The sequence below is a fragment of the Crassostrea angulata genome, chromosome 7, assembly GCF_025612915.1.
Source record: "Crassostrea angulata isolate pt1a10 chromosome 7, ASM2561291v2, whole genome shotgun sequence".
In the NCBI taxonomy this organism is placed as follows: Eukaryota; Metazoa; Mollusca; class Bivalvia; order Ostreida; family Ostreidae; genus Magallana; species Magallana angulata.
The window spans coordinates 17,628,785-17,655,860 of record NC_069117.1 but is presented as its reverse complement, the minus strand read 5'-3'; the positions used below and the strand labels follow the sequence as shown (position 1 = coordinate 17,655,860).

The 27,076-nt window shown below is 32.9% G+C and overlaps 1 protein-coding gene across 1 annotated transcript; it reads right to left on the bottom strand.

Annotated features, from left to right (window-relative positions):
* Positions 1 to 122: 122 nt before the first annotated feature.
* LOC128191483 (acid-sensing ion channel 1-like) lies at positions 123 to 26,479 on the bottom strand. The gene is made up of 12 exons (XM_052863583.1): positions 26,223 to 26,479; positions 14,299 to 14,482; positions 13,855 to 13,891; positions 12,545 to 12,680; positions 11,762 to 11,856; positions 10,914 to 11,092; positions 10,646 to 10,711; positions 5,535 to 5,637; positions 5,261 to 5,336; positions 4,788 to 4,892; positions 2,558 to 2,645; positions 123 to 1,783 (listed from the first exon to the last, which is right to left on the bottom strand). Exons 1-12 carry the CDS (start codon positions 26,399 to 26,401, stop codon positions 1,622 to 1,624), a joined length of 1,410 nt encoding a protein of 469 aa, XP_052719543.1. The 5' UTR covers positions 26,402 to 26,479; the 3' UTR covers positions 123 to 1,621.
* Positions 26,480 to 27,076: the final 597 nt, after the last annotated feature.

Sequence of the window (27,076 nt, the reverse complement as noted above, 5' to 3'; positions counted from 1 at the left end):
AGTTCAGAATTAAGGAAAACGAATATTGTGAAAAATATACCTTCCAAATATAAAGAATAATTGAAATCATTTCACTTTTAGTAGCTGAGTTAAGAGAAAAACTTTAATATAAAATGAAAAGACACTAGAGTAAATAAGTTTTAATTGAAATTCTGAATAAACACAGTATATGTATTATAAAGTACTTTTCAACAAAATACTTGTAAGTCATTATAGCAATAAACATTTTAGAAAAAATAATGTCAAAGTAACAAAGAATTGTTAGTATAAAAACATACATTTTAGGAAGGGATAAAAATGGTAATGAATTATATATTAAAATGAACATTGCATATCTTAATTGTACACAGAACAAATGTATTAGATAAAATTCATTATAATAATGCAAAATTGCAGGACATAAGTTATTCCAAAAATGTTTTAAATCAAAAATTGTCGTCAAATACTTGTAAGGAATAACAACTCAACTACGATGATATGCTATACAAGCTTCTATATTGTTGAGGAGCGGATTTACTTGTCTAATTTTAATAAGATTGGCATAAAAACTACAACTATACAGTCTTACGTATACAGTATAGAATATTTGCTGTATATTTACAACACATGTAAAATAACAATTCATGTATGTTAAATAGTTTCGAGTCTCATTTGTAACACCGTTTTTAACAAGAAAATTAAATTGAAAGTTGTAATATAACTTACATCTGAAATTATATTAAACATATCTTTAAAAATAATGTTAATCCCAGGAACGTTAAATCCATGCTAACATAATTTATAAAAATATCTATCTTTACATGTTTTTATAAATTAACATATTTAAATAGACATGGTCATGATTTGGGTCAAACTTTATTTTTCCGTTTTTAATTTGAACGATGCATTCGTAAGGCATATCTAATTGTCAACCAAAGTTTGAATGTCAGTCGTCGAGAGTTCACTATTCTTTGTTATGTAAACAAAGCTCAGATTATGTAGTTGTTTACATTTTAAAAAGTCCAGGTTTGGACGTAAAATAATGTGACAAACGCTAAGAACTACCGTATTTTTACTGGTATATTGAACCAATGTAACAAAAACATGACACGAGCCTTGTTTACATAGCAAAGAACTGTGAGTTCTGTATCTCTCTTGTAACTCTTTGACTGACACTAAAATTTTAGTGGATCATTAGAAATGTATTGTAAACAATTACAACAGAAAAATTTGACCAAAATCTTGACCATGCATGCCTCTTTCAGATTTGATTCACTAATGTTTCAAAATGCACGTTCATTTCAACATACATGAATATGGCTTATTTTCCATTCTTAAATAACGCATATATATGTTTTGTAACTTGAATTGCAATTACAACTTTGTACAGCTACATGTATGTACAAAATAATTACATCAAAAACAATGAAACAGAATACCACCCTTGTAGAATCTTGATAAAACATGTATATTAACCATGCAGTTCATTCCATATACATATCATGTACATGTATATCGTAGATTTTAATACAGCCGAGCTCTGTCAGCTTATTGATTTATTCAAAACCATTAATTCTCAGTGTAAATATTGAACTTTAGGTGGTATGAGGTGTCATAAAGACAAATAATCGTCATTACCACTTCATTCTTTGATGGGTTGAGCATTGTCAGCAGTCTTGTTCTTTCTTGTGATGAAGCCGGCGACCATCAGAATCAGTAGTTCTATCACTTCCGCTAGACTGAGGACAGAAATCCCGGCCCACAGTCCGAGCTGGCCTCCAATGTCGCCCAGGAAGTTCCCAAACTACAGGAAAAGGCATATATAACAAGTACATGTGTACTTCCCAAACTACCGGAAAAGGTATACCAGGATATGAAAAGTAGTTCCCAAAACTACAGGAAAAGGTATAGAACAATCTTAAGTAGTATTTGGTTATAGTTATTTAGAATGGAGTTAGTCCTAGGCAAACTACATGCAAAGTTTTCCTGTGAATTAGGCCCTACCATAGATATACGTAACCTTATGACTGGGGTTACTAAGAATTTATTGTGTTGCACTGTATCCTTAGCTTGTTGGTGTTGCTATCTCTCTATCCCTGCATGTATACTGTTTACAGTCAAGCTCGGTACCGTAATGTACGATTTTTAAGTAAGGAATAAGGAATCATTTTTTTAGTATTATGAGGCGATAATTTCGGTCGGGGCGTGGTCAAATCCAATAAAGCCCGACTTGACCACGCTCCGACCGAAATTATCACCTCATAATATTCAAAGAATGATTTCTTATTATTTATATTTATATTATTTCCAATCTGTACACTTTAAAACAACATTAGTTTAAAAACATTATTTTTTCATGTAGCCCATGCTATGTATTACTACGCGGCGCAGCCAATCCTGTTTTTCGGTTATGCTATAAGACACGCCCATTTTGTCTTACTCATGTTAAATGAAGTTATTGGGTTTTAAGGTTCAAAATTAATTTGTAATGTTATCACAGACAAAGACAGTTGAAAATGTAAATATATTATTTTGTAATCCTCGTGAATACATGTGTATGCTGATTTTGATTACTCACCGTGTATGCTTTTTCTTCTTCGATGACTGTAGTGGACAAGGTGGAGAAAAATACATGGATCTTCATCATACTGCTCGTTTCAAACTCCCTGTAAAAAAATCGCTTGGAAATTGGTACATAAAATTCGCATCAATCAGACAAAGTCTTATTCTTCTCCACATTAGCTATAAACTGTATTAGGCTTAACCGACCAGACATTGAAATTTAAAATTCCGACTTCGTTTCTCTGAAGCCCCTTGGCGTTTAACAAAATCGCGGTACAACACTTCAAAATGGTGGCGGGAAACAGTATCAACAAATGTGTCTTCAAATTTTACTTATAATTACTAGACTTTGACCCGTGCGTGCACGGGTTGACATATGCATATTATGTCGGGCATTTACGAAATAGATACATCAAATTTGCACACCATATTGACATTCAGAACTCTCGGAATTTTTAATATTAAAAACACTGAGTTAGAGTTATCTCCCGTATTTTCTTTCATGAGCAGAATATATAGCAATTTTTTAATGAAAATTTACACGTATTTGTATCATCGTTTTTTAGTTTATCCATGCAAAAGTGATATTGTGGAAACATTTTACTAAACTAAAGAGCATCCCGATTTAGTGTGAATGTAATGTGCATGTGCAAGATTGTAAAATCCGAAAAATTCAGACGATTTCCGGATTTTCAAAAAGAATTTTGGTTGATTATTAATTAGCGAAGCCTGATTGAAAAAAATTAAAACAAATTGGTAATCTCCAAGTACCGATGATGTTAAAAATATATAAAACAAAACACAGTACTCTTCCGATTTCTCGTTATTAAAGACCAAAAATTCGAGTCATTTTAATATAGTAGTATAGAAGATTATGCACCAGAGTTGCTAATATAAAGGAAAGGTTTTGTTTCTATTGTGTAAATTCAATGTGTTAAAATCAGAAATATTCTAATATTTACAGCATATAAAAATTATGAAAATATCTCCAGATTTTAAGAATATTAGAGGAAATGCGAGCTAAGCAATATATATCGATATTGGTCTTTACTGATTTCAGTTTAGTAGGATAAACTGATATACATTGTGGTATTTTATCATTTAATTGAAGACTAGAAATTTCATATCATAAACAGATGTCTCACAGAACTATAGATATTACCTACATCTGTTTTTATCATCATCTAAGTAGAGGAAAAAGATAGTTACTTTGACCTGACCTAGATGCGAGAACAAGGTCAAATTTAATTACACATATGGTATCATTTGGTAATAAGGTCTGTTTGACTGTGTGAAAATTTCACGAATTACTCACCTTCTTTAATACATCTAAAAACATTTTGTTTAAATTCGACAGAAGGTTCTCTGGGACATATTCAAAATTTCGTCTTTTTAAACATTATTATTTTTCAGTATTTCTACGAATGCATCCTAGTTGTATAAAGCATACTTTCCAAATTGTTCTAACGGAAACCATCGGATCAACAAATTGGACCCAACATAGAATACAGAGCTGTTTTATATGGTGTCCGGATAGCGCTATTTGCGTTAGCGCGATATCGAGTTCAGATAAACGCACCGTCGCTCTAACGCAACTTTTCACAACGTGCCGTCGCACTAACACAACCTTTGCACAACACGCCGTCGCGCTAACACACAACACACCGTCGCGCTAAAGCAACTTATTTACTCAACACACCGTCGAACTAAAACACATACGCCGTCGCGCTTACACATCTTTGCCTAACACGCCGTCGCGCTAACGCAACTTTGCAGGTTTCACATCTAGTAGGAAGAAATATCAGACTGCGCATGCTGAAATATGAGGCATGCATGTAAGCATGGATATATATATATATATATATATATATATATAGCACAAAAAATGGCTAACGACACGAACAATAGAAATTGTCAAATTCTCCGGACAAGCAGTCCCTTCTTCAGGACAAAACAGAGTAAAAGACAAAGAAAACAAAATGTAAAGCTACTACTAAACTACTTAAGAAACTATAAAAAAGAACAGCTACATTTTAAACATCTTTCGTTCACATTCTTAAAGAAGGTGTTGGTACTGCTGCCGATCGCTCTAAAGTAAATAAAGTAAAGTTTTACTTTAGAGCGAATACATGTGCATCATACATGTGAATGCTTTCTTTTATAATATAGACCAAATTGGCGCTCTCTCTCTCTCTCTCTCTCTCTCTCTCTCTCTCTCTCTCTCTCTCTCTCTCTCTCTCTCTTACGCAGAAATATTGATTCCATTTTCTTTAAGTTGCTTCTTTAGCGTCGGGACGTAAGTATCGATTGGCCAATTTGTCATCGAAAGGGTTTGTTCGTAAACTGTTTCGCTGGAAAAAAAATGATTTATTTTTTTTTTATTGCGTAAAGTATCAGATACACTGGATTGATTAATTTTGTACATAGTAATCAAATGTTAATCTAATGAAAATAAATGTTTATTTAAGACGTTATTTTAAACTAAACTTTAATAGTTTTTTCTTCAAAATATGTCAATTAACACGTAACATTTATACTTAGGTTTAGATTGTTACGTTTTATATTCAAATGTTAAAACTTCTTTTTTATATACTTCAGATGCAATTGAAAATATAATACACATAACAATATAACAATTATGAAATGAAAATTGTATCCACACGTATTAACAGTTATAATCCAGACTGTCTCTATCAAAACAAATTAAACGTTTACTCACTGACAAGGAATCTTGCAAGAACCACACGTGTATGAGATATCCATATTAACGCGGATGACTTCGTTTCGTGACATTTCTGTTTGAAAGACAAATAAATCGTGTTCTAGTGCAAAATAAACTACGACACAAACCCAATGTCAAACTTCCTGTCGGACGATGCTCAAGTACCGTTATCAATCATCAAAATTATCCTTATTTAACATTTTTGCGTAATGTAAAGATTTTGTTTTACAAATTGAATATAGTTTTCCAAGTTGTATAATTTTAATGATACCCAATAGAGTTTCGCAGGCAGGGGCTGCATCCATGTATGTAATCTCGTGAGAACAGCCACTTGCTAAAGCTGCGGCCATTCCTACACAGTATTCTATACATTCCTATAGGGAAAAAATCAAAGTATAAACTGCAATTTGCAATCGTTTAGTGGTTTCTTCAAACCCAAACTTTTTTAAATAGCTATCGGTCAAACACAAAGACATTTACAGTGTATAATATACTAATATTTCCACGTTTCCATTACTTATGAAGTTTTTTATAATAAAAAAAAAATTGTCCACATTTATTTAAACAATGAAATGCAATGTTTTCTTTGGTGATTCATGTCGGATATAAAGGTGGCGACATTGTAGAAAAAATACGTTTTCTTCTGCAATGGTCGTTATCTCACACTTCGCTCCACTGGCGAAAAGATAGCCGGTTCATATGAAATTCTAAATGCTAGACCAGAATTAGCTATGATGAACCAAACACCCAACCAAATGACAAACACACAGGTACCGGAAGGAGCACTAATCCATGGCCCTAATCTCCAGCAACACCCTCATTTTGGTGTACCGTCAGGATTCTCCCAGTTTTAAGCCCCTGTGCCCACTGTTCAGAACATTCTAGTGCATATCCACAACAAATTATCAAAGTTAAACTGCTTAGATGAAATTCTGAATAAACTTGGCAATCTTGAATAGATTCGCTCATATGGAGCAAACAGTTAATTATCTAACAGAGGAAGTTGCCAAATGCAAAACAAACACATCTGTTATTGAAAACACAACAAGCAATATCAAACCAGATCTAGCCAAACCAAAAGACGATTTGCTTGATTTACAGATCAGAACTATGAGAGACAATGTAGCATTTTTCAATATTCCCGAGAAACCAAATGAAAAACCAGAAGAAACAGAGCAAATCCTATATGAATTTATCGAACATGACATGAAACTAGATAGTCAGTTTGCCAAAAATATCAGTTTTGAAAGGGTTCACAGGGCTGGACCTATTGACAAGAAAAAACAACATAGGAAAATTGTGGCTAAGTTCAGTTTTCATAAAGAAAGAGAAACAGTTCGATCCCACTCAAAAAACCTGAAAGGCACCAACTATTTTGTTCGTGAGCAATTCCCCACAGAGGTAATCGAAGCGAGAAAGATGCTTTACCCTATCTACCAAGAAGCTAAGAAAAACAACCAACGCGCAAGCTTAGTAGTAAATAGACTCTATTTAGACGGAAAAGAAGTCAAGGTACCCGATAATACAAAATAGGACAGCGGAAGGGGTTCATTTGAACATCCTTTGAAGATATGTAGCTGGATCGTCCAGAGATCTCTTGATAAAAGATTACAGGACGAAAACTTTCAAACCCTTTTAAAGGACAATAATTTAATATTCTTGTGTGAAACATGGCTAGACAATAACGATTTTGAACTGTGTGATTTTGACGTTTTCCCGCCAATACAGAGAAGTAAATGTAAAGGGTGTTGGCTATTACTTGCTAACAAATCGTGGCTTAAGTCATTTATCACTGTTTCCGAGGTTCTATTTGATAGCATTATTTGGGTAAAGCTTGACAAACGATTATTCGACACTGGCAAGGACCTCTATATTGCCTTCACATACATACCACCCGAGGGAAGCGTCTTCCACTCTGCTTACAATAGAGAGATTTTTGATATTATAGAAGACAGTGTTGCAAAATATATCTCTCGCCGAAATGTACTTATTATGGGTGACTTGAATAGCAGGTGTGGAATTGCGACAGATTTTATTGAATCTGGTTTAAACCTGGATCAGGGACAAGAGATGCTATTTTTGTCTTACACTCATTAATAAGCAAAACTTTGAATGACAAGAAACGTTTGTACTGTTGTTTTGTTGACTACAAAAAGGCGTTCGACAGCATTCAACACAATAAACTGTGGCATAATTTGGTTAAAGCTGGTATTAATGGAAAATTGTTTAATATTATTAGATCTATGTATAATGACATTAGAAGCTGTGTGAAAGTTAATGGTAAATTTTCCGAATATTTTCCTTTACAGTCAGGTCTTATACAAGGTGATGCACTCTCACCCATGTTGTTTTCATTATTTATTAATGATCTAGAAAATGAATTACTTTCAAACTGCTGTCAAAGCATTGAGCTTCAAGATTTGAACCTTTTTTTACTTTTGTTTGCTGACGATACTGTGTTATTTCCAGAAAGTGTAGAAGGGCTTCAAAAAATGTTAGATACACTAAAAGCGTATACAGATAGATGGAAGCTAGAGGTAAATGTTAGCAAAACAAAAATGGTTGTTTTTCGAAATGGTGGTAAAATAAAAAGCTCTGAAAAATGTTCTTATAATAACACAGAGCTCGAAATTGTTGACGTATTTACTTATCTTGGTGTTAATTTCAAGTATAATGGCAAATTTGAATCTACTCAAAACTCAATTGCAATACAAGCAAAAAAATGTTTGTTTTTACTATTGAAAAAGGTTAAAGAAAATAGTCTAAATGTTGAGACCACGCTCTCTTTATTTGATAGATATATTAGTTCTGTTCTGAACTACGGGTGTGAAACTTGGGGTTTTCATAAAGCCCCACAAGTTGAAAAAATACATACTGATTTTTTGAAAATAATTATGTCGCTTCGAAAATCTACCAATAATTTTATGGCTTACTTTGAATTTGGTAGATACCCTATGTATGTACAAAGAAAACTTCGTATTTTGAAATACTGGTGTAGCTTGCTGACAACAAATAATTGTATACTTCAAAACTGTTTTAAGGAATTGTCATATGTATGTGTGAAAAACAACAGCAAAAATATAAAAACTGAGTAAGCCTAGTTAGAAATGAACTATATTGTCTGGAACTTGAAAATTTTTGGGAACAACAAGAAGTCACCAATGTTAAACAATTTGATCTACTAATTGAACAGCGCCTAACGGACGCGTTCATACAGAATTGTTATAGTGTTTTTGAAAATTCTTCAAAATGTATAGTGAACAAGGAAATAGCCTCACATTTTTGTTTACAGAAATATCTTTTGAAACGGTTGTCGCATAAAGAAAAGTCTCCGTTATGTAAATATAGAATATCAGCGCATTCCTTAAACGTTGAAAACGGAAGGTATAAAAACATACCTAGAAATGACCGTAAATGTACTTTGTGTAATTCTCAAGAGATAGAGGACGAATTTCATTTTGTTCTGATCTATCCTGCTTTTTCGAATATTCGAGAAAAATACATAAAACCTTACTACTATAAGAAACCTTCCTTTTTCAAATGTATACAGTTGTTTAATTATGATAACTTCAAATCTATTCAGAAACTTTACCAATATTTATTGAAAGCTTCGAAGCTGAGAGAAAAATTAATATGTTAATTCCTTATGATGTTATCTGTCTTACGTATATTTACATATCTATTATATATTAACAATATTGTACACCATTTGATATATATACCATGTAGAATCCCCCGCCATTCTCCTGTTAACTGTATGTATTATATGCCTTTGAGCCACATGGCTCCTTTGGTCAATAAAGAAAGAATCTTTATGGTGTCTTCCCACTTAGCTAAAATTCTGAATTTTCTATGGGTGACTGATTTTAGCTAAGTGGGAACGTTGCACAGGTAAGGGTGTCAAAGATCAAAGGAAATTAGTTACAGGTGAACTATAGTCTGTTCCATTATTGACCTTAGGAACATTTTTAATTAAATGAAAAAATAACAGACAAATTTTCAAGATTATGTTTAAAAATAAAAAAAATTTAATTAAATACATTTAATAGATGTGAATTTTAATAATTAAAAAGTGTTTGTTTTATGATTCTTCTTGGAATTAATTTTATTTTATTTAAAATTACTTAATATTTATTCTTTTGAGTGATGAGAAGGTAAACAGACATAGTTGCATTAAATGGGCATGGTCACGATTTTGGTCAAAGAGGGTGTTGCACTTCCTATGCTAATTTTCCCGAAAGAAGTTGCAGATGAAATGAAAAAATCAAAGTAAATGAATTTGATGTAATTTTTTTTGTTGTTGCAACGTTGCATATAAAGCAGTGTAGAATTTTATCTGGAAAGTTTGTACTAACTTATATAAGAACATTTTGTAAATTTGATTTTTTTAATCACATGAAAAGGTTATGTGGATAGATGATTTAAGAATGTTAGAATAAAGATACTGAAATGCTAGATAATGTAATATTTTGCATGCGTGCTTAATTTTTTTTCAACATTATTACTGTGTGAAGTCCCCGTTATTAACTTGCATTACAAACATTTTCTTCTTTACAATGGATTTTAAAACAATGCACGTAGCAATGTAGAAAGTTGATTCCCCCCTTTTATGAAAAAGGATCTGTTGATTTCAAAGACACATATACAGGTTGTTATAAGCAACCCCCCCCCCAAAAAAAAAAACAAACAAACAAACAAACAAGCAAACAAAAAATCATTAAAAAGTATAAATCGGTGATGAAGCAATAGGTTAATGAAAATATGTACGGATAAAGTTCCACCTTTTTATCTAGGCGTTTATCTAGGGATGGTTATATTTACAACTCTGACGGTTTTGAAGAGCCAGAATCATATTTATCCATGTAGCTCAAAAGAATGACAATAGAAATCAAATTAAAGTATGTTAACATCAGAATACACAATATATGGTCATCTTCCTTTTTAATTTATTTATTTTTAATTTTATTTTATTTATTTAATTTATAAATATGAAACCTTTCAATAATTGATAGTTCTTAACATTTTTATAACACTGTAAATCCATATTATCAAGAATTTCTACCAGTATATCACAGGTGAGTTTTATACAGGTAGTTCACACCTATAACAGACAAAACTCAGTGCTCACTCAGGTGTGAAAATCACAATTTTAGCTAGGTGGGAATAAACCATCTTTATAGCCATACTTATAAAAAAGAAGCTATAATAAATTGAAAACGCTAACATAGCCATCATTCAAACTCCTAAATTTCTCTGTATTTTATCACTTATCGCTATTAAAAATGTGGAGGATCAATTCTTTATTTAAGTACATATCAGAAAAATGTCCGTTTTCTAATTAAAGTTTTAAAAAAGTTTATTTCCTGTTGTTATAGAGCATACCGCCACACTGCTGTTGGCTGACTTGGAGCACTTCCCTTTGGACCCAGGAAGTCGTTTATATTCCACCTAAAGTAACGATTAAATTTTTAATATAATGTCATCAATAGTTTAAATTTTTAACAAAAAATTAATTCTGTTATAATATCACTGTGGAATTCCATTGTCATATTTACATTTTTAAATATATTAAAATTATTACATGTATATATTATACGTGACACGAGAGAGAGAGAGAGAGAGAGAGAGAGAGAGAGAGAGAGATTCTTACATTTTTCAAAGCAATGTTCGTCTCTGTCTGTGGCGACAGCAGGGTGCCGGTGATTTTCATGCTGGGGTTTCTGCTGGAAGGGTTCGCTGACTTCTTGGATATATCCATGATGACCCCTGCCGATCCAGTGATAAAGGGAATATACTCCTCTTTTTCAGCATTCAGTGTCAGGGTGAGGCCTATACCATGCAGCAGAGAGATCGTCATATTGTAAATTTTGTATTTAAACCCATCCAGTAAATCCAAAATTTACAATATAATAAAATCATAAAATGAGTTTCATCTATTTTGATATCCAAAAGTGTAAAGATTGGTTCAGCAATAATATCATATACTTTCAAACAGCAAATGATTGTTATTCAACTTTCAGTTATAATGCTACAGAGAGAAATATGATTAGTACAGGTGGACCAACGACTATTGTATTGACTGCCAGATGGAGTATTTATTGAAAAAGGTGTTTCCAGATTCGTGCGTGCAAGGGCAAGTGTGTGTATAAAAGTTAAAAATGTTGGGTATACGTTCTATAAGAGAAGAAACTATTGATTACTATTCATTAGTCATTTGTCTACACTCACAAACTTCCTAATCTCATCATCGTTTTGGAATATTCCAAGGAAACATATTTGTAAAATGCCCGAATATTTTTTGTGTAAAACAAATGCTATCTTGAATGATGACGAAGTTTACGACACAAAGTTTGTCAATCGAAACATCGCTCTATGTTCCGATTGAAGGTTTGCCAAATGTAGAAAGCAGAGAGAGACGAGAATTCTTAGTATGCTTTATTTGCTGTGGTAGTGTAAAACACTATGTAGGAAAATAGATCATTAAACATATATACATACCTCCTTGTGGTCCCGGAGAGGCTTGTTTGGTTGACACCTGAGGTTCGAATTTATAACATCTTCCGTAGAACTCATCTCTATAAGGCTTAAGTTCACTTAAGGGGAAGAGCATAAGATAATTATGTACAAAACAGATAACAAAATGTCACATTAAAATTACATGAATATCTAAACGTGTATAAAAAGTTCATATTAAAGGGGCATGGTCACGATTTTGGTCAAATTTTATTTTTCTGTTTTTATTATTTACAATGCTTTTTGAATGCATTTCTAATGATCAAGTGAAATTTGGGTGGCCGTCGATGAGTTTTAAGTGAGATACAGGGCTCACAATTCTTCGTCATGTAAACACGGCTCGTGCCCTGTTTCTGTTTACATAGGTTCAATATACAAGTAAAAAATCTTTTTTCAAGATGATTTGTCAAAATTCTTATTCATTTTAAACATAAATAAACAGTTCCTAACCATTACTACATTCTTTTTAGGTCTAAAACTAGAATTTTCACTACAATATTCAAAATGTAAACAAAAATTTTGCTTACATAGCGAGGAATTGTAAGCTCGGTTACTCGCTCATTACTCAACAAATGTCACTCAAATTTGGGTTGCCTATTACAAATGCCTTACTGAAGCATTATAAACATTAAAATCGAAAAAATAATTTTGACAAAAATCGTGACCATGTCCCTTTAAAACAAGAAAAACGAAATGTATATTGTAAACAAAAATTTAAAAAATATGGTGTTGATGGAAAAAATATAGACAAAAATATAATAAACCTACCTTGTATTGCATTTAACACCTTCAAACTCGCAGGAAATAATGAATTCATTCCGCGGTTGAGCTACTTCATCTAATGTTGAATATTGAGCCATTTCCCGGTAAAACAGGTTTTTACTGTCAGAATCAGATTCTATGCCTACAAAAATGAAAAAGAAATGTGTGTGTGTGTGAGAGAGAGAGAGAGAGATAGAGAGAGAGAGAGAGAGATTTATTGATGTCAAAATTGCTGCAACGCAAATTCACTGCTCGATAACGATTACCGTATGAACATTGACCCTAAATGTTATTTCTAATTCTACTAGTTATTGCCGAGATCAAAGAGATGCCGCGGACATTATTCTCCAATATACCACGAACGTCATCAGTAAATTATCAGATCAGAAATACCTATTTGTCTCCCACTGATCTAAAAAATACAACTTCAAACCGTAAAATTTTTTAAAACCATGTCAATTTCACGTGTTAGTTCCAGTCAAAACGATGTATATTGCCTCAAATGTTTATTTTTAAGAGATCAATGCGGCTGTTCCGAGGACCCCCCTAGCACATTTTCACTGCGTGTTTTTACATAAAATATATAACTTGTAGTAGTAATAATCGTATTTAATTGCCCTTAAAATATTAGGAATATGACTCAAAGATATTTCATAAATAAGTGAAGAGTATTACAAATCCAAAGAAAAATTTTGTCGTTGGCAAGTGATTCCTTTGATCGAAACACATGTACATTACTAACATAACCGTTGGGGTTTGCAATATTTTATTTTATTTAAACATCATTAGTTTTTTGCAAATTTTAGACACTGAAAATGTTTTTTAAATCACGTTATTTTATTTTTTTATTCTCTGCAATACTATCATGTCAGTGCCTACGGTTCAATTGGAGTCTATCATGTTTTGACGCAGGTTATGCACATTAGAATTAAACAAAAGTAAGCATGCTATATATGGTTGTTTAGATAATTTACTGTAGAAGAAAATGGTACTAAAAACTTTTGCATTGCATTTCGTATAAAAGCAAAAACGACTGCAACACACGGGAGGGGGTGGTTTACCTCATTGGGAGTTAGAAACCTTGTGTTATTATTATACTATAGGGTAAATTTTTCTCTCAGAAACAAGTGCCTGTGATTTGCATCCATTTTCCCCCCTTTATTTTTCCTGACGAGAAAAGATCGTAGAATTTTATAGAAACTGAGATAAGTGAAAAATACACGATCCAATTCAAACATGATAAAAAGCATTTTAAGTTTTAATGTCACTGTATGCGACAAATATTTAAGGACGACTCTGTGCACGAAAATACTTACCCAGTGGAGCCTGAGGTTGATACATCTTGAGATATTTCTACAAAAATACATCGTTTGATTTAATTCTTTTATATTATAATAATTATTATATAAAAGAAATTAGTGTAGTTTTTATTTGTTAAAGGGTGACAAAGGACTTTGAGTGTTATGAAGTGTGAAGTTAACATATATACAAGTTTCTATCATAATTTTAATTTTATTTAGTCTCATTAGAATAAAATAAAATCGCTCAGATCTTATTCAGTATAGTTAGGACGTTTTTTCGTATTATTTTTTATAAAATAATTTTTTCATAAAAGTAAAAGTGTTTGATTGAAGACAATTTTTAATTGATTTTAATTTCTTTTAAACGTTCAGTTTAAACATTTTGCCTGGCAAGATTCATTTCAAGTTTTGGTCGCCATATACATTTGCTGTACATATTCAAAATTAAAAAAAAAATACCTCAAGATATAGTCCGAACTCTGTTAATTCAACTTGATTCTTTGTGGCTGTTTCATTGATAATTTGGAAAAGCTTTTCATTTTCCAACATTTTTGAAAACTTCATAGGATTGAGATTGCAGAAGGAAACCTTTGGAAATTCGATTTCTCCGTAACTCTGTTTCATCAAAGTGTTCGTGGGTTCTCTGAAGTAGTCAGAAGTAATAAAAATGATGATGATGATGATGATGATGATGATGATGATGAAGTAGTAAAAACACAATTACAAGTTTCATCTAGTTTAATAATTAAGCATTGAATGCACGTTTTTGGATGACGTCGGTCCCATAACACACCAAGGCTGTGCAGACAAACTGAATACGGCGCGTTAGATGCGTTATAATTATATAATAGTGTTGTGTTGTGCATGTACTATGCCTAAATAGTAGTCAGGGTTTGATACATAGTGCACGAGCCGGAGGCGAGTGCACTATGTATCAAACCCTGACTACTATTTAGGCATAGTACATGCACAACACAACACTATTGTTATTATTATGCCAACTGTTGAATATACTGACGTGCTTTGCTATATTTAAGTAGCTGTGACGTTCGATTGTTGACAAGTCATTATAAATTATCACTGAAAAAGCAAGCTTTTGGGTTTTTTTTTTCCAAATTAGTCAATTGATTTGATTGTTTATTTAATCAACAAGTTGTTGTACAATAAAAAGTCAACAAAGGTTTATGTTCTTTTCAAGAAATGAGAGACGTTTGGCCCTACCGAGAAAACTCGAAATGTTTAGCAGACGAAATCTTATTGAATTTTTTTCTTGTACATTCTTTATCAAGCGTCATTTAAAAAAGCGTTTTTGTGATTCTCTTGAGAATTTCTTTGAAAAATGTTCAATCAATTTGTTCAAAAGTTTATAAGAAACTTTTGCTTTAAAATTACCGTCAATAATGAAGTGTTTTTGGAAAAATGAATAATTTTAATTGCTTGATGTCAGTCGTATATATCTACGTTTTATATATATAAATACCGTTCGTTTTAATAACGGTGAATTTAGCGTAGCGGTAACGCGTTGGGCTTCAAGCATGAATGATTTTGGCGTTGTGAGTTCGAATCCCGCTGACGGCGCTTGAAAGATTTTCGTCGAAAACATTTGCCGTGCTCTATTTAAGAAATAAAGTACGAATTAGCGTCGGCTTTTATATTTCTAAACAACATTTCGAGACCGAGGAGGTTATCCTGCAACATTCACGAAAACAAGAACTTTATTTCTATTCTACTAACAGCCCAGTATTTCTACATATCGTTTCTCTTATAGAGAGACAAGTTGCTGTCCTTTAAAAAAAAGGACTACAATACGTGGACCATTTGCATGTGTTTCCAACGAAAACGTGAAAGCCTTAAGATTATCAGAGATTCCAACGACTCTAGCCCTCTGCTTTTAACCACTAAATTAATTTGTACGTTGTATTACGTATACATGTACATGTATGTATAGCCCTGACTTTTTATCTCAGAATTTAAAGGATTCATACTTCTAAAATAATTATGATCTATCTATGAATGAAGTTTGCATGTATAGTATCAGGCATTCGGTGAATTCTACTATTTGCGCACACATTACGATTCGCACTACTTTGTTAACTATGCAGTGACAGCTTTGTGTAAATTAAAAATTTCATATTTTGATGCATTTTTCTTGAGATTAAAACTTTTATACAGTGACATAATTATTCAATCATACTTAAATGCTTAAAAAAAAATTAATCGGGAAGTTCTAGCTCTAACCTCGCCTACTATAAAAGTAAAGTTAAGTTACATCATAGACATATATGTCTATGGTTACATGTGTATTCGGAAAACAACCAAACATTGCAAATTATGCTATTTGATGCATGTTGTAGTTTCGGCATAACATTAACTTATTTCATAATACTGATAGTTCATATCACATGCCAATCATTTCTTTAAAAGGAATACTTTGTTTCTGTATTGTTTACCGACAACTTTATAATTACAGCGCCTCTGAACTTATGTGTGCATTTAGCACGGAATTCCGATCCCGATTCAGATAAACGTGTGCTAGCCTGGTTCCCTGAGCTACCCATTACGCACAGGAACCAGGCTAGCTCATGCGCAGGCTGAATTTTCCCCATAGCATCCGGTTTAACCTCGCTTATATATTTTCTGCGTGGACCTCAGGGTCCACGCAATGATCTAGGTCATTTTGACGGCTGTTCCGTGTAACCCCAATGGTTTTGTTAGTAATGTTTACATGTGTATCGATCAAAGGAATCACATGCAGACGACAAAATTTTTCTTTGGATTTTTATTACTCTTCACTTATTCATGAAATATCTTTGAGTTATATTCCTAATATTTTAAGGGTAATTTAATACGATTATTACTACTACACGTTATATATTTTATGTAAAAGCACGCAGTGAAAATGTGCTGGGGAGGTCCTAGGAACAGCCGCATTGATCTCTTAAAAATAAACATTTGAGGCAATACACATCGTTTTGACTGGAACTAACACGTGAAATTGACATGGTTTTAAAACTTTTTACGGTTTGAAGTTGTACTTTCATTATCAGTGCGAGAAAAATAGGTATTTCTGATCTAATAATTTACTGATGACGTTCGTGGTATATTGGAGAATAATGTCCGCGGCATCTCTTTGATCTCGGCAATAACTGTAGTAGAATTCGGCATAGTATGCTTACGCTATATAAATCCTTTGATACTATGCGAAAATAGATGAGTAATGAATATATAGTGACAAACTGACAGAAGGCATAATAATGATGTTTATTATATGATTGATTAGTTCCTAGCTCTCTGATTGGCTCATCTCCAACTATCTCGAAAAAACAGAACGTTTTATTACCTAATCAAAGGGATTTCGTTGTTTTATTACAAATTAAATATTTGCGTCTATTTTGAACTGCCGGTGTCGTATAATTTAAGGTCCGCCCCGTAAAATGGTCCGGGGCGGACCTTTAATGTTAACATTTAGGGTCCGCCTCTGCTTTAAAAGGGTCCGGCCCGTATAAGAAAAGGTCCGCCTAACATAAAAGGTCCGAGGTCTATTTTTCATTTTTATATTTTCAATTTCGAGTATTTTGGAGCAAAATAAGTGGGATTCTTTGTAATTCTTTTTAAGGAGTACCTACCCGAAGTGAGTCAGTATGTATATCCAGCGCAGAATATAAATGAAAAATACACATACACGTAGCTTGATGAACACAAATAAATCATAATAATTATTTCAATTTTCATTTTGCTGGTCGATCTCTTGTTAACAGGAAATGAAACTGATTGGTATCAATAATTAAACAATGGCTTGAACCAGATGTTATATACACACACCACCCTGCAGGTGTGAGGGGTTCACACCTTCAGGTGTCTGACTGTTTGAAATTGTTATGTAAACAATGGACATTTCACACGTCCCCTTTTTGCGCATTTTTCAAATATGATACAAGCTTAATTTTAAATTTTAAAATCAAATATCGATTACAATTTAATTACAACGATACCTGCAAGCGGTTTACCATTGCTATTTTTATTTGCACTAGGGCAAATGTGAAAGATATGCGAAAGATATGATAAATTGTTTATTTTTTCAATCCTTCTTTTCTATAATTTTATTTTTGGATCGGACCTTTGCCTTTGTTATAATCAAAGAGGGAGAGTATCGAAATAAATTAATTTGTTTATAAGAACCAAAAACATGTAAGATTAGTAAAGAGCCATATTCCTTCAGCTGTTTGTGCATTTTGTATCTGGAAAAGAATGTAGGGGATTTTCTTCTTAGAAAGAAAATATCACAGGGGCTTGAAGACAGGATCCCCCTCGATATAGACTACCGGGGTAGTTGACACTTTTTTGATAGAAATTCGTTTAAAGTTATGTACACAACATGTACTATATCAAATATCTGAATATTGATAAACGATTTATTTAGAACAACTCCAACCTGTATATAAAAGATCCTCTTTTCAAATGCAATAGGGTGTTTTATATCAATCGTTTATTTTCCGTTAATTTAATTTTTAAATATTTAATATGGGACATGTTGTGTACATGACTTCAAAGAAATCTCTATCAAAAAAGTCAACCATACCAAGAATTTTGATATGGGGGGGGGGGGGCACCTGTGGAAAATATTAATTATTTGTGTGAAAAAAAAAAATATTCACATCCCGGTAAAATTTTATTCTAGATTTCTGCCTGCCTGGTACCCCCCCCCCCCCATACATCATTAATTATATACATGTACTGGGTCTCGCTGCTGTAACAGAAATATTTTACGATGAAAATCATATATATAAATATTATTATAGATAATAAGCAACTACTCTGAATACATTTTTAAAAATACAACCTACACTGAAGTCAATTTCATGTCCACTCGAACATTAAAAAGATCAACTGAAAAATATCACAACAAGAATCTATAACAAACTCACTGCATCCATGCAGTGGCGTCGGAAGCAAATTGAAAGTGGGGGGGGGGGGGGGCTAGACAAATCATTAGAAATCTCGGCACAAAAAAACCTAATTCCCAAAACCATGAAAATCCTAATCAGAGAGAGAGAGAGAGAGAGAGAGAGAGAGAGAGAGAGAGAGAGAGACTTGTAACACCAACAAAAAATTACATGCCAAAAAAATTTCTTTAAATCATGAAATTCCCAATTTCCTAATCCTAATCCGTGTGGGGTGGGTGGGGTGGGGTGGGGGGAGTATAATCTCCAATTCTCAATATCACTATTAATATTCCATTCTTTTAAAGATAAATTTAGGAACAATTATGTTTGCTGCGAGAAAAAGTGGGGGGGGGGGGGGGTAACCTCTCCCTGATGCTGTGTGCCTAGATCTAACTTTCCAAAAAAAAAGTGGGGGTGGCGGTAAGCTCCCCCCCCCCCCCAGTTCTGACGCCTATGCCATGTATGACTATGCAGTTCTTTTAACGAGGCGGACCTATTCTTGAACTATGATATTGGATCCTACAGTTTTACCTCTGAAAATAATGGTCATCGGGTCAACATTCTGTGAATTTTTTCGCAAACAGCATTTCAATGAGGCGGACCTTTTCTTGTATTATGATATTGCGTCCTACCCTCTGAATCAAAAAATTGTAATCGATAAACATCAATACATTACCAATATGTATTTACTTACTAGTAAATTTAATTCCTTGTTTAACTACTTGTACTAACATGTTGGGTTTTTTTTTTCAACGAGCGGACCTTTTCTTCAGTCATAATTATAAGATCATCGGGTAAATCAAAGCAAGTATTAATATTAGTATCAATTATCTGCATTCGGTATTACAACAGGCGGACCTTTTCTTGAACCATAATGTAAGGTCCTATCCCTAGTATAAAAGATCATCAGGATAAATCATTGCAAGTATCAATATTAATATGAATATTAATTATCTGCATTCAGTATTTCAACGGGGCGGACCTTTTCTTGAACTACTAAGTATACTATTGGGTCCAACCCACTGAAACAAAAGATCATCATTAAATGAAAGTTGATGCAAGTGTCAACCTGATTAACTACATGCATTTTCCTATTTAACAATGAAGAGAGAGAGAGAGAGAGAGAGAGAGAGAGAGAGAGAGAGAGTTATTAATCGAATGCAAGACTGCTACTCTTAGACACTATGATAATCCCTTTTGATAAGAACACCAATATTTTACTTCATGGAGATATACATGTATATTTTTCTTTAAACCACAAGGATAATGTTTATTTAGGCAGTTTACAGATATATGTCTGCATTAAAGCGCTTTGTAACATACATGTAGCAATTTTATCACAAATTATACACCTTGCACCTACATGTTGTTATTTTCTTCCTCAACGCAATTTTTGCAAATAGAGCAGCCTTTATATAATTAATTTTTCATAAATGTGCTTTCAGAGAAATCATAACTTGGACATATCAAACATTTGAAATTTGTTTACTTTATCGATGGAAACGGATTTACTTATTAAGTGTTTACTTGTTACCAAATCCTTGCTTAATTACATGTATATTATAATAATTATACTAAATATTATATACATATAAAAGTATTGTACGTTTGATGAAAGGAAGAGGGAATAGTTTTTTTGAGAATAATGAGGTAATCAAATACTGTCGGAAATAAACACTTCTTATACTTTTTGTTTTTTAGCAATATTGCATGCACATTGTGGAGAGAGAGAGAGAGAGAGAGAGAGAGAGAGAGAGAGAGAGAGAGAGAGAGAGAGAGAGAGAGAGATATTATTACAACATTATCACTTTCATTACTTTTTTAAAAACTTTACCGGTAGTCAATTAAAACATGCTTTTTAATTATAGGTACACGTATCATCTAATTCATTTCAATTGTCTTTTCACGCACTTACATGTATATCTACCTCAGCTACGTATGTACACAATATTGGCAACGTATACCCTCTGTTACGGTAATCCACATATATATGCGACATTTCATTATTTAGATCTATCTTAAACTAGTGTAAATTTACCTAGAGACTTATAAATTATTAGTATATTATTAGAAGTTTCTGATCTACTGAAAATTAAACAAAGCACAAGCTAAAAAGACAATCTAGTTGCGAAGAACACTATACAGCGGAGGCATTTTTTTCTTTCTCAGCTCTGGGGCTCGTTTCATAAAGGGTCGTACGTCCATACTTAGCGCTGCGCCAGTGTAAATACGGGACTAGTTCGAATATTTGCGTTTAATTAAAGGGCGCATCTTTACGTCCGACTAAAGTTAAGCCAAAATTTTACGTCCACTCATAGGTAGGCGTAAGTTCGGACGTAAACATAAGTAAGCATATATATTATGAAACGACGATTGTATTTTATCACTAATGCGATTTAAGTTACACGTATTGTCACATTCAGATACTGAGAAAGAAGGATTTATACTTTTAATACTTTTAATCTAATTTGATTGCCACGAGAGTTTCTCCGGAATAAATGTACATGTGATCACGGGGGTTTCTCCTGAATAAATGTGCAAGAGAGAGAGAGAGAGAGAGAGAGACAGAGAGAGAGAGAGAGACAGAGAGAGAGAGAGAGAGAGAGAGAGAGAGATCATAATTTATGTAAAAAAAAAAACGTGCCCTAATTTTAATGTTGCATTTTATAAACTTATATAATATTTTTTCTAAACCATTTTTTTTCTTTTTTACAACATTTACCATGAACAACTTTACGTCACATTTAGTCAAAACTTTACCTTTTAAAAATCTTTCATTAAAATTGCTTCCCGAGAAAATAGCTAATATTTTTTGTAATTTATATATGAACAGTATATTTTTATAACCGACGATGTAAGTACCTGTAGATGCATTAATATTGATGCAAGTAATACCGAAAATCGAAGCCGATTAAACTCACAGATACTTATGCACAATTATAAACTGAATTTGTGATGTTCTCTTTATAGTGAAGATATGATATTGATACATGGTTATTAACTACAAGAATGATGACACATTAGAGTTTAGAGAACTCTGCAACTCAGACTGATTTGATAAATACAAATTAATATTTTTATATACTGGATACAGAAAGTGTAACTATCATAATACATGTATATGTATAAAATACATTATACTGCGCTAAAATACATAACATTGCGAAATGATTGAAAACAAAAACCATTTATTTTGTTTTATAACCCCTAAAATTCATTTCAATTGAAATGCGCAATGACAAAGAGCGACAAAGGTCAGAAAATTGGATGTAAACATCAATATGACAACTTATATATTTACATCCACCCAGTAAATTCAAAATTTTCAATATGATAAAAGTAATGAAATAACATACACTGTATATTTTGGACAACCTAATTACTAAAAATGATATATTGATTATTCTATTGAGCACATTACACAAGACATGTATTTCAACCAAAATAATACCAAGTAAGCCCGCTTTAAAATAAACATTATACATGTACATGTATTATACGGATAAGTCATTTAAGATTTACATGTGTATTTGACACTAAATAATACTTCTTGCGCTAGTATTCAAGAAAATCGTATACACTTCACGATTTTAGGGGTTTCCCATTAATGTTTTATCTATTTGTATAATTATGTATCAGGCAGGTTGCATCATTTTTGGAAGGGGGGGGGGCAGCCTCATCCAAAAAATCTTGACAAGCCAAAAAAAAATGTATTTTGAATTTAACATACTCCCAAAAAAGTGGGGGGGGGGGCAACTCCATAATGATTAGATTTTTTATATGTAAATTTAAGAAAACTATTTGCTGCGAGAAAAAGTGGGGAGACCAGGCCCCCTGCCCCCTGCCCCCCCCCCCCCCCCCCCCCCGCTGCTACGTGCCTGTGTGTTTTTTGTCCGTAAATTGTTGAAGGATAAGGAATTTTATTTAAAATTTTTATTCCTAGTGTGAACCAAGAATTAATCAAATTTTAAATATTTATTAAATAAAAATTATTACAATTGCTAGTTCCTCTAAAATCGATCGTATTTTCACATGCTACATACAGCTATACATAACAGAGTATTAGAAACAATTGTACGCATGTGCAGTGCTGCGATGTCAAGGACTTATGCTAAAGCTATAGTCTAAAGTTAACGCCTCCATATACGCCGCTTTATGAAATGCAAAATACGCCCAACTAAGTTTCGGTGTAAGTCCTCGGACTAGACTAAAGTTAGGCCCAGAATTTAGGCCTCTTTATGAAACGAGCCCCTGGCAGGGGTGTATTCTGATTAGCACAGGTGTGAATGCCTGCAGGGCTTCTTTTACCCGTGTTCACCTTAAAAACAAATGGAGTACATGGTGTGTGCAAATTATCGACAAAATACTCTTATGGCTTGGTACATTTAGGAATACGTTCTTTTTTTCAGATCAAAATTAACCCGCAATCAATATTTGATATTCCACAAATTAATTTATTAAAATAATACGGTCATACATAAACCATAAGCAAATGGCCGACTGGATTATATAAACAAAGACATCGTTAACAAATGACTACGGGTAGGACCTTTTCTTATAGGGGAAAGCCGGACCTTTAATGTTAACATTAAAGGTCCGGTCGGACCATTTTACGGGGCGGACCTTAAATTATACAACACCGGTCAATAGACTGCGATTTATTAGGCCGCCGGTCAATAGACTGCGATCTATTGGACCGCCGGTCAATAGACTGTGATCTATTGGACCGGCAACGTATATCAGAACGCATGCATGTTATGATGTTACATCCTTTCGCAGGGAATGTATATTCCTTTACATAGACGCTGTTTTTAGTACTTGGTAAAACCAAATTCAATGTTATCAAAATGAAGTATCAAATAATCAACAGTTTTAAAGCCTCATAGAAGGTAAAAGACTATTAAAAATCTAATGGGTTGAAGACTTCTCCTTCTTTGTGTAAACTAATATTAAATTGAGATGTTGTAATGCATACATCAGGTTTGGTGCATGTAAAAGATGAAAAAAAATCTTAGCAATGTGCAAATTTTAAACCCAGAAAACTAAAAAAAGAAACTAAGTAATAAAACAATTATTTAATGCTTGAACAGTCAATAGACCAGAATTTTTTTCCTTGGTGCAGGGAACAGCTCAGTATCATCTGTTGGCCTCGGGCAATAGATCATACTCAGTATTATCTATTGCCCTCGGCCGTTGGCCTCGGGCAATAGATCATACTGAGCTGTTCCCTGCACCTCGGGAAAAATATTCTGGTCTATTGACTGCTCAAGCATCAAATGATTGTATAATATTCCCCTGCACGTGGCCTAGGAGGTCAATATAACATTTGATTTTCTCTACATTGGACTAAAAATAGATCGTCCAATGAAACATCGCGTTTTTCAGTTTCTTCGCCTATGGTTTCAAACTAAAACATTGCTTGATCACACTCAATTTAATATATGTTTGTATCAATTCGTCGCTGAATCATAATAAAATAATTATCGCTGGGTTTTTTTTCGATCAGTACGATGATTTAGCTACCCTCGAAGTACAATCTTCACCTCCCCTCCGGCTCGATGAATTTTGCACTTCTCGGGTAGCTAACTCATCGTATTGACCTCAAAAACAGCAATAATTGTATAATATTTGTATGAGGTATTTGCATATCGTCGCTTAAAGTATGATTCCCTCTATTTCGTAAGGAAACTTATATATAGTTAATTCATACAAACAGCCAGACTGAAATCTACACGCCCCGTTTATCGATTGGTCGAAATCTATGAACAGCGACCTAAGAAAAATCACGGACTGCACGAAATAATCATGATGATGTCAGACTCAAAGTCTCAAAGGAGACGATTTGGCCATGGCTGTTTCTTTTGGCTAACGTAATTATGAACACTAACAGTAATTTAGTGAATTTTACTTACTTTTTATAATCAATTTATTAATTAGCTGAAATAAAGATGTTAATATAAACGGGTTATGAAGGAAGCGATCATTGCAGAAAAAATTTGCGGCTTATGTATTTTTTCTGCAATGTCGCCACCTTCATAACCCGCATGAATCATTTTATTGTTTAAATATACGCTTTAACTCGGGGATATGAAACATAAGTGAAACAGCCATATTGACGTACACGTTATTTAATCCGCGACTATTTAAATATAATTTATATTGAGAAAAAAATTGTTCTGAAACGTCTCTGTTGTTAACGAATATATATTATTTTACGACTATTGATTTTGTACGTAGGTTTGAAAGTTTTATTCAATGTTACTTGAATAAATATTATCAAAACGCGTTTTGACGTTTATATTTGTGCTCATGTGCCGCGAATAGGCTAAGTGTTTTACAGGTAATTGAACGTTGCAGATTTCCAATTAATATTTAAAACCAAAACGTTCACAAACAAGTTATTGTAATTTAAGTTCTTCTTAATTAAAACATGTAAAATTAATGTTTATTATATGTGTTCATAATTGAAACGTTCTTCTTTCAAAACAAAACTATGGTTGGTTTTTTTTTAATAATATAGAACAAAAATCAATATTGTCAATCTCTGTAGCTAATTGCTTTATGTTAGAGACAAAAAGCATGACCCTATTACATTAACTTATGTACAGCACAACTGCTGAAGAATTTCAAATTGCAACGAGGTTATATTGTAAGCTTTGATACAGATAAGATATAGATAGCACGAAGGAAATAGTAATGGAAAATATGAGTAAAATCACACACAGACAATATTTCATTATAATTTTACAATTATTTATTATTTATTGTATTGCAAAATATTACCGAAAAATTTATTTTTTGACAACTACTTGTTTCATCGTGCATGTTTAGAGAATCTTCATTTGTCAAATCCAGAATTGAGCACTATCAAAACTACTATTAGCATTACTTTATTATGTTCCAAATCTGTGTGTAAACGGAGATCGATTAGATGGCGTGTGGTTGTTAGAACGGAAAGAACTAATATAAGCTACTTTGTTTGCTGTTTAATCCATTATCACTGCACCGATATATACCAACGTATATATTATGAACAAAATACTTCTTAAACAATTAGTTACACCTTTGCATTTTTTGCCTCGCTATCTTCGCACTCTGCCATCAACCAAATACATGTATTCCAAAAATGTTATTATTATATCTTAGGTTAAATTAACTTTGCATGCTTTTAGTTTAATTTCAAAATAACGATAACGATTAATACAAACAATGTAATAGACCAAACTTAGAACGATAATAATTCTCATTTTTACCCTTTCGTATCTTTGCATAACACGACCAAAAAAACAACAACAACAACAAAAAACAAAAACAAAAACCAAAAAAAACAACAAACAAAAAACCAGGAATCAAAACCAAAAAAAAAAAGACGAAAGGTCCCGATACCTTTACATACCGGTATAATACATGCATGTAGTCAGAGTACCAAGTATGACTTACGATTGAAATTGCACGTAGAGGCTGTAGGTCTGAAACAGACAGTACGCAATGCATGCGCAAAACAGCAACATCCACAGAATCTTTTGAATCAGGAACTGGGCACTTCCAAAACGGCCGATTCCGTGCATGGAGGTATATTCTGTAAACTCCTTGCATATTTTGGGTATATGTTTCGGCATCTTTCAGTATGAGGAATAATACGGAATAACTCCTATTTGTCAAATATTCTTTATATATGGAAGATGGTATTGCTTTGATGTTCGAGCAGTAGGTTAATGATATATCATCTGAAATTTACAGATTCAATTTATTGATTATACATGAATACCGATAATGTACGCAGGTCTCAAAGCTATCGAGTATTGTAAAATTTCGATTTCATGGAAACGGGAGAATTTGTACGACCTTTTGTGTGAAGTTTCAATTGAAAATATGAATATGCTGGAGTTTGTGAAAGCCTTTTGTCATTTATTGTCAAGCTTAATTCTTGACTATCTTTTGGGAATAATAATCTATTTTGTTAATAAAAGTTCACTCAACGGTTAAGCCCCCCTGGTAAAGATGGTAATAAGCGAGTGTGTGCATCCGTTACAAATGTTCAGGTCTCTACTGAATATAATCATTATTAATTAATGGGTGTCCGGAAGCTCTTCAGTCGTCAAGCATCCGGATATTGAAGTCTAGCCTGATTGATTGTGGATGCAGTGATACTAGAATTAACAATAAATCAACTTTGTCAATTAATTTTAATTTAAACTACAAATATCAACAAGTCTTCAGCCAATATATGTTTTAAATTAATGCAATTTTTAAATCTCCCCTTGACATTTTTGTTTCCAAATGTGTGCATATAT

Excerpts from the sequence above, each read along its gene's own strand:
- LOC128191483 (XM_052863583.1), bottom strand. The coding sequence starts at position 26,401 with ATGCCGAAACATATACCCAAAATATGCAAGGAGTTTACAGAATATACC. Across the intron at positions 14,483-26,222 it reads CTCTACGTGCAATTTCAATC|AGAACCCACGAACACTTTGA; the intron begins GTAAGTCATACT and ends TGACTACTTCAG. Across the intron at positions 5,337-5,534 it reads TGCCTGCGAAACTCTATTGG|AAATGTCACGAAACGAAGTC; the intron begins GTATCATTAAAA and ends TCTTTCAAACAG.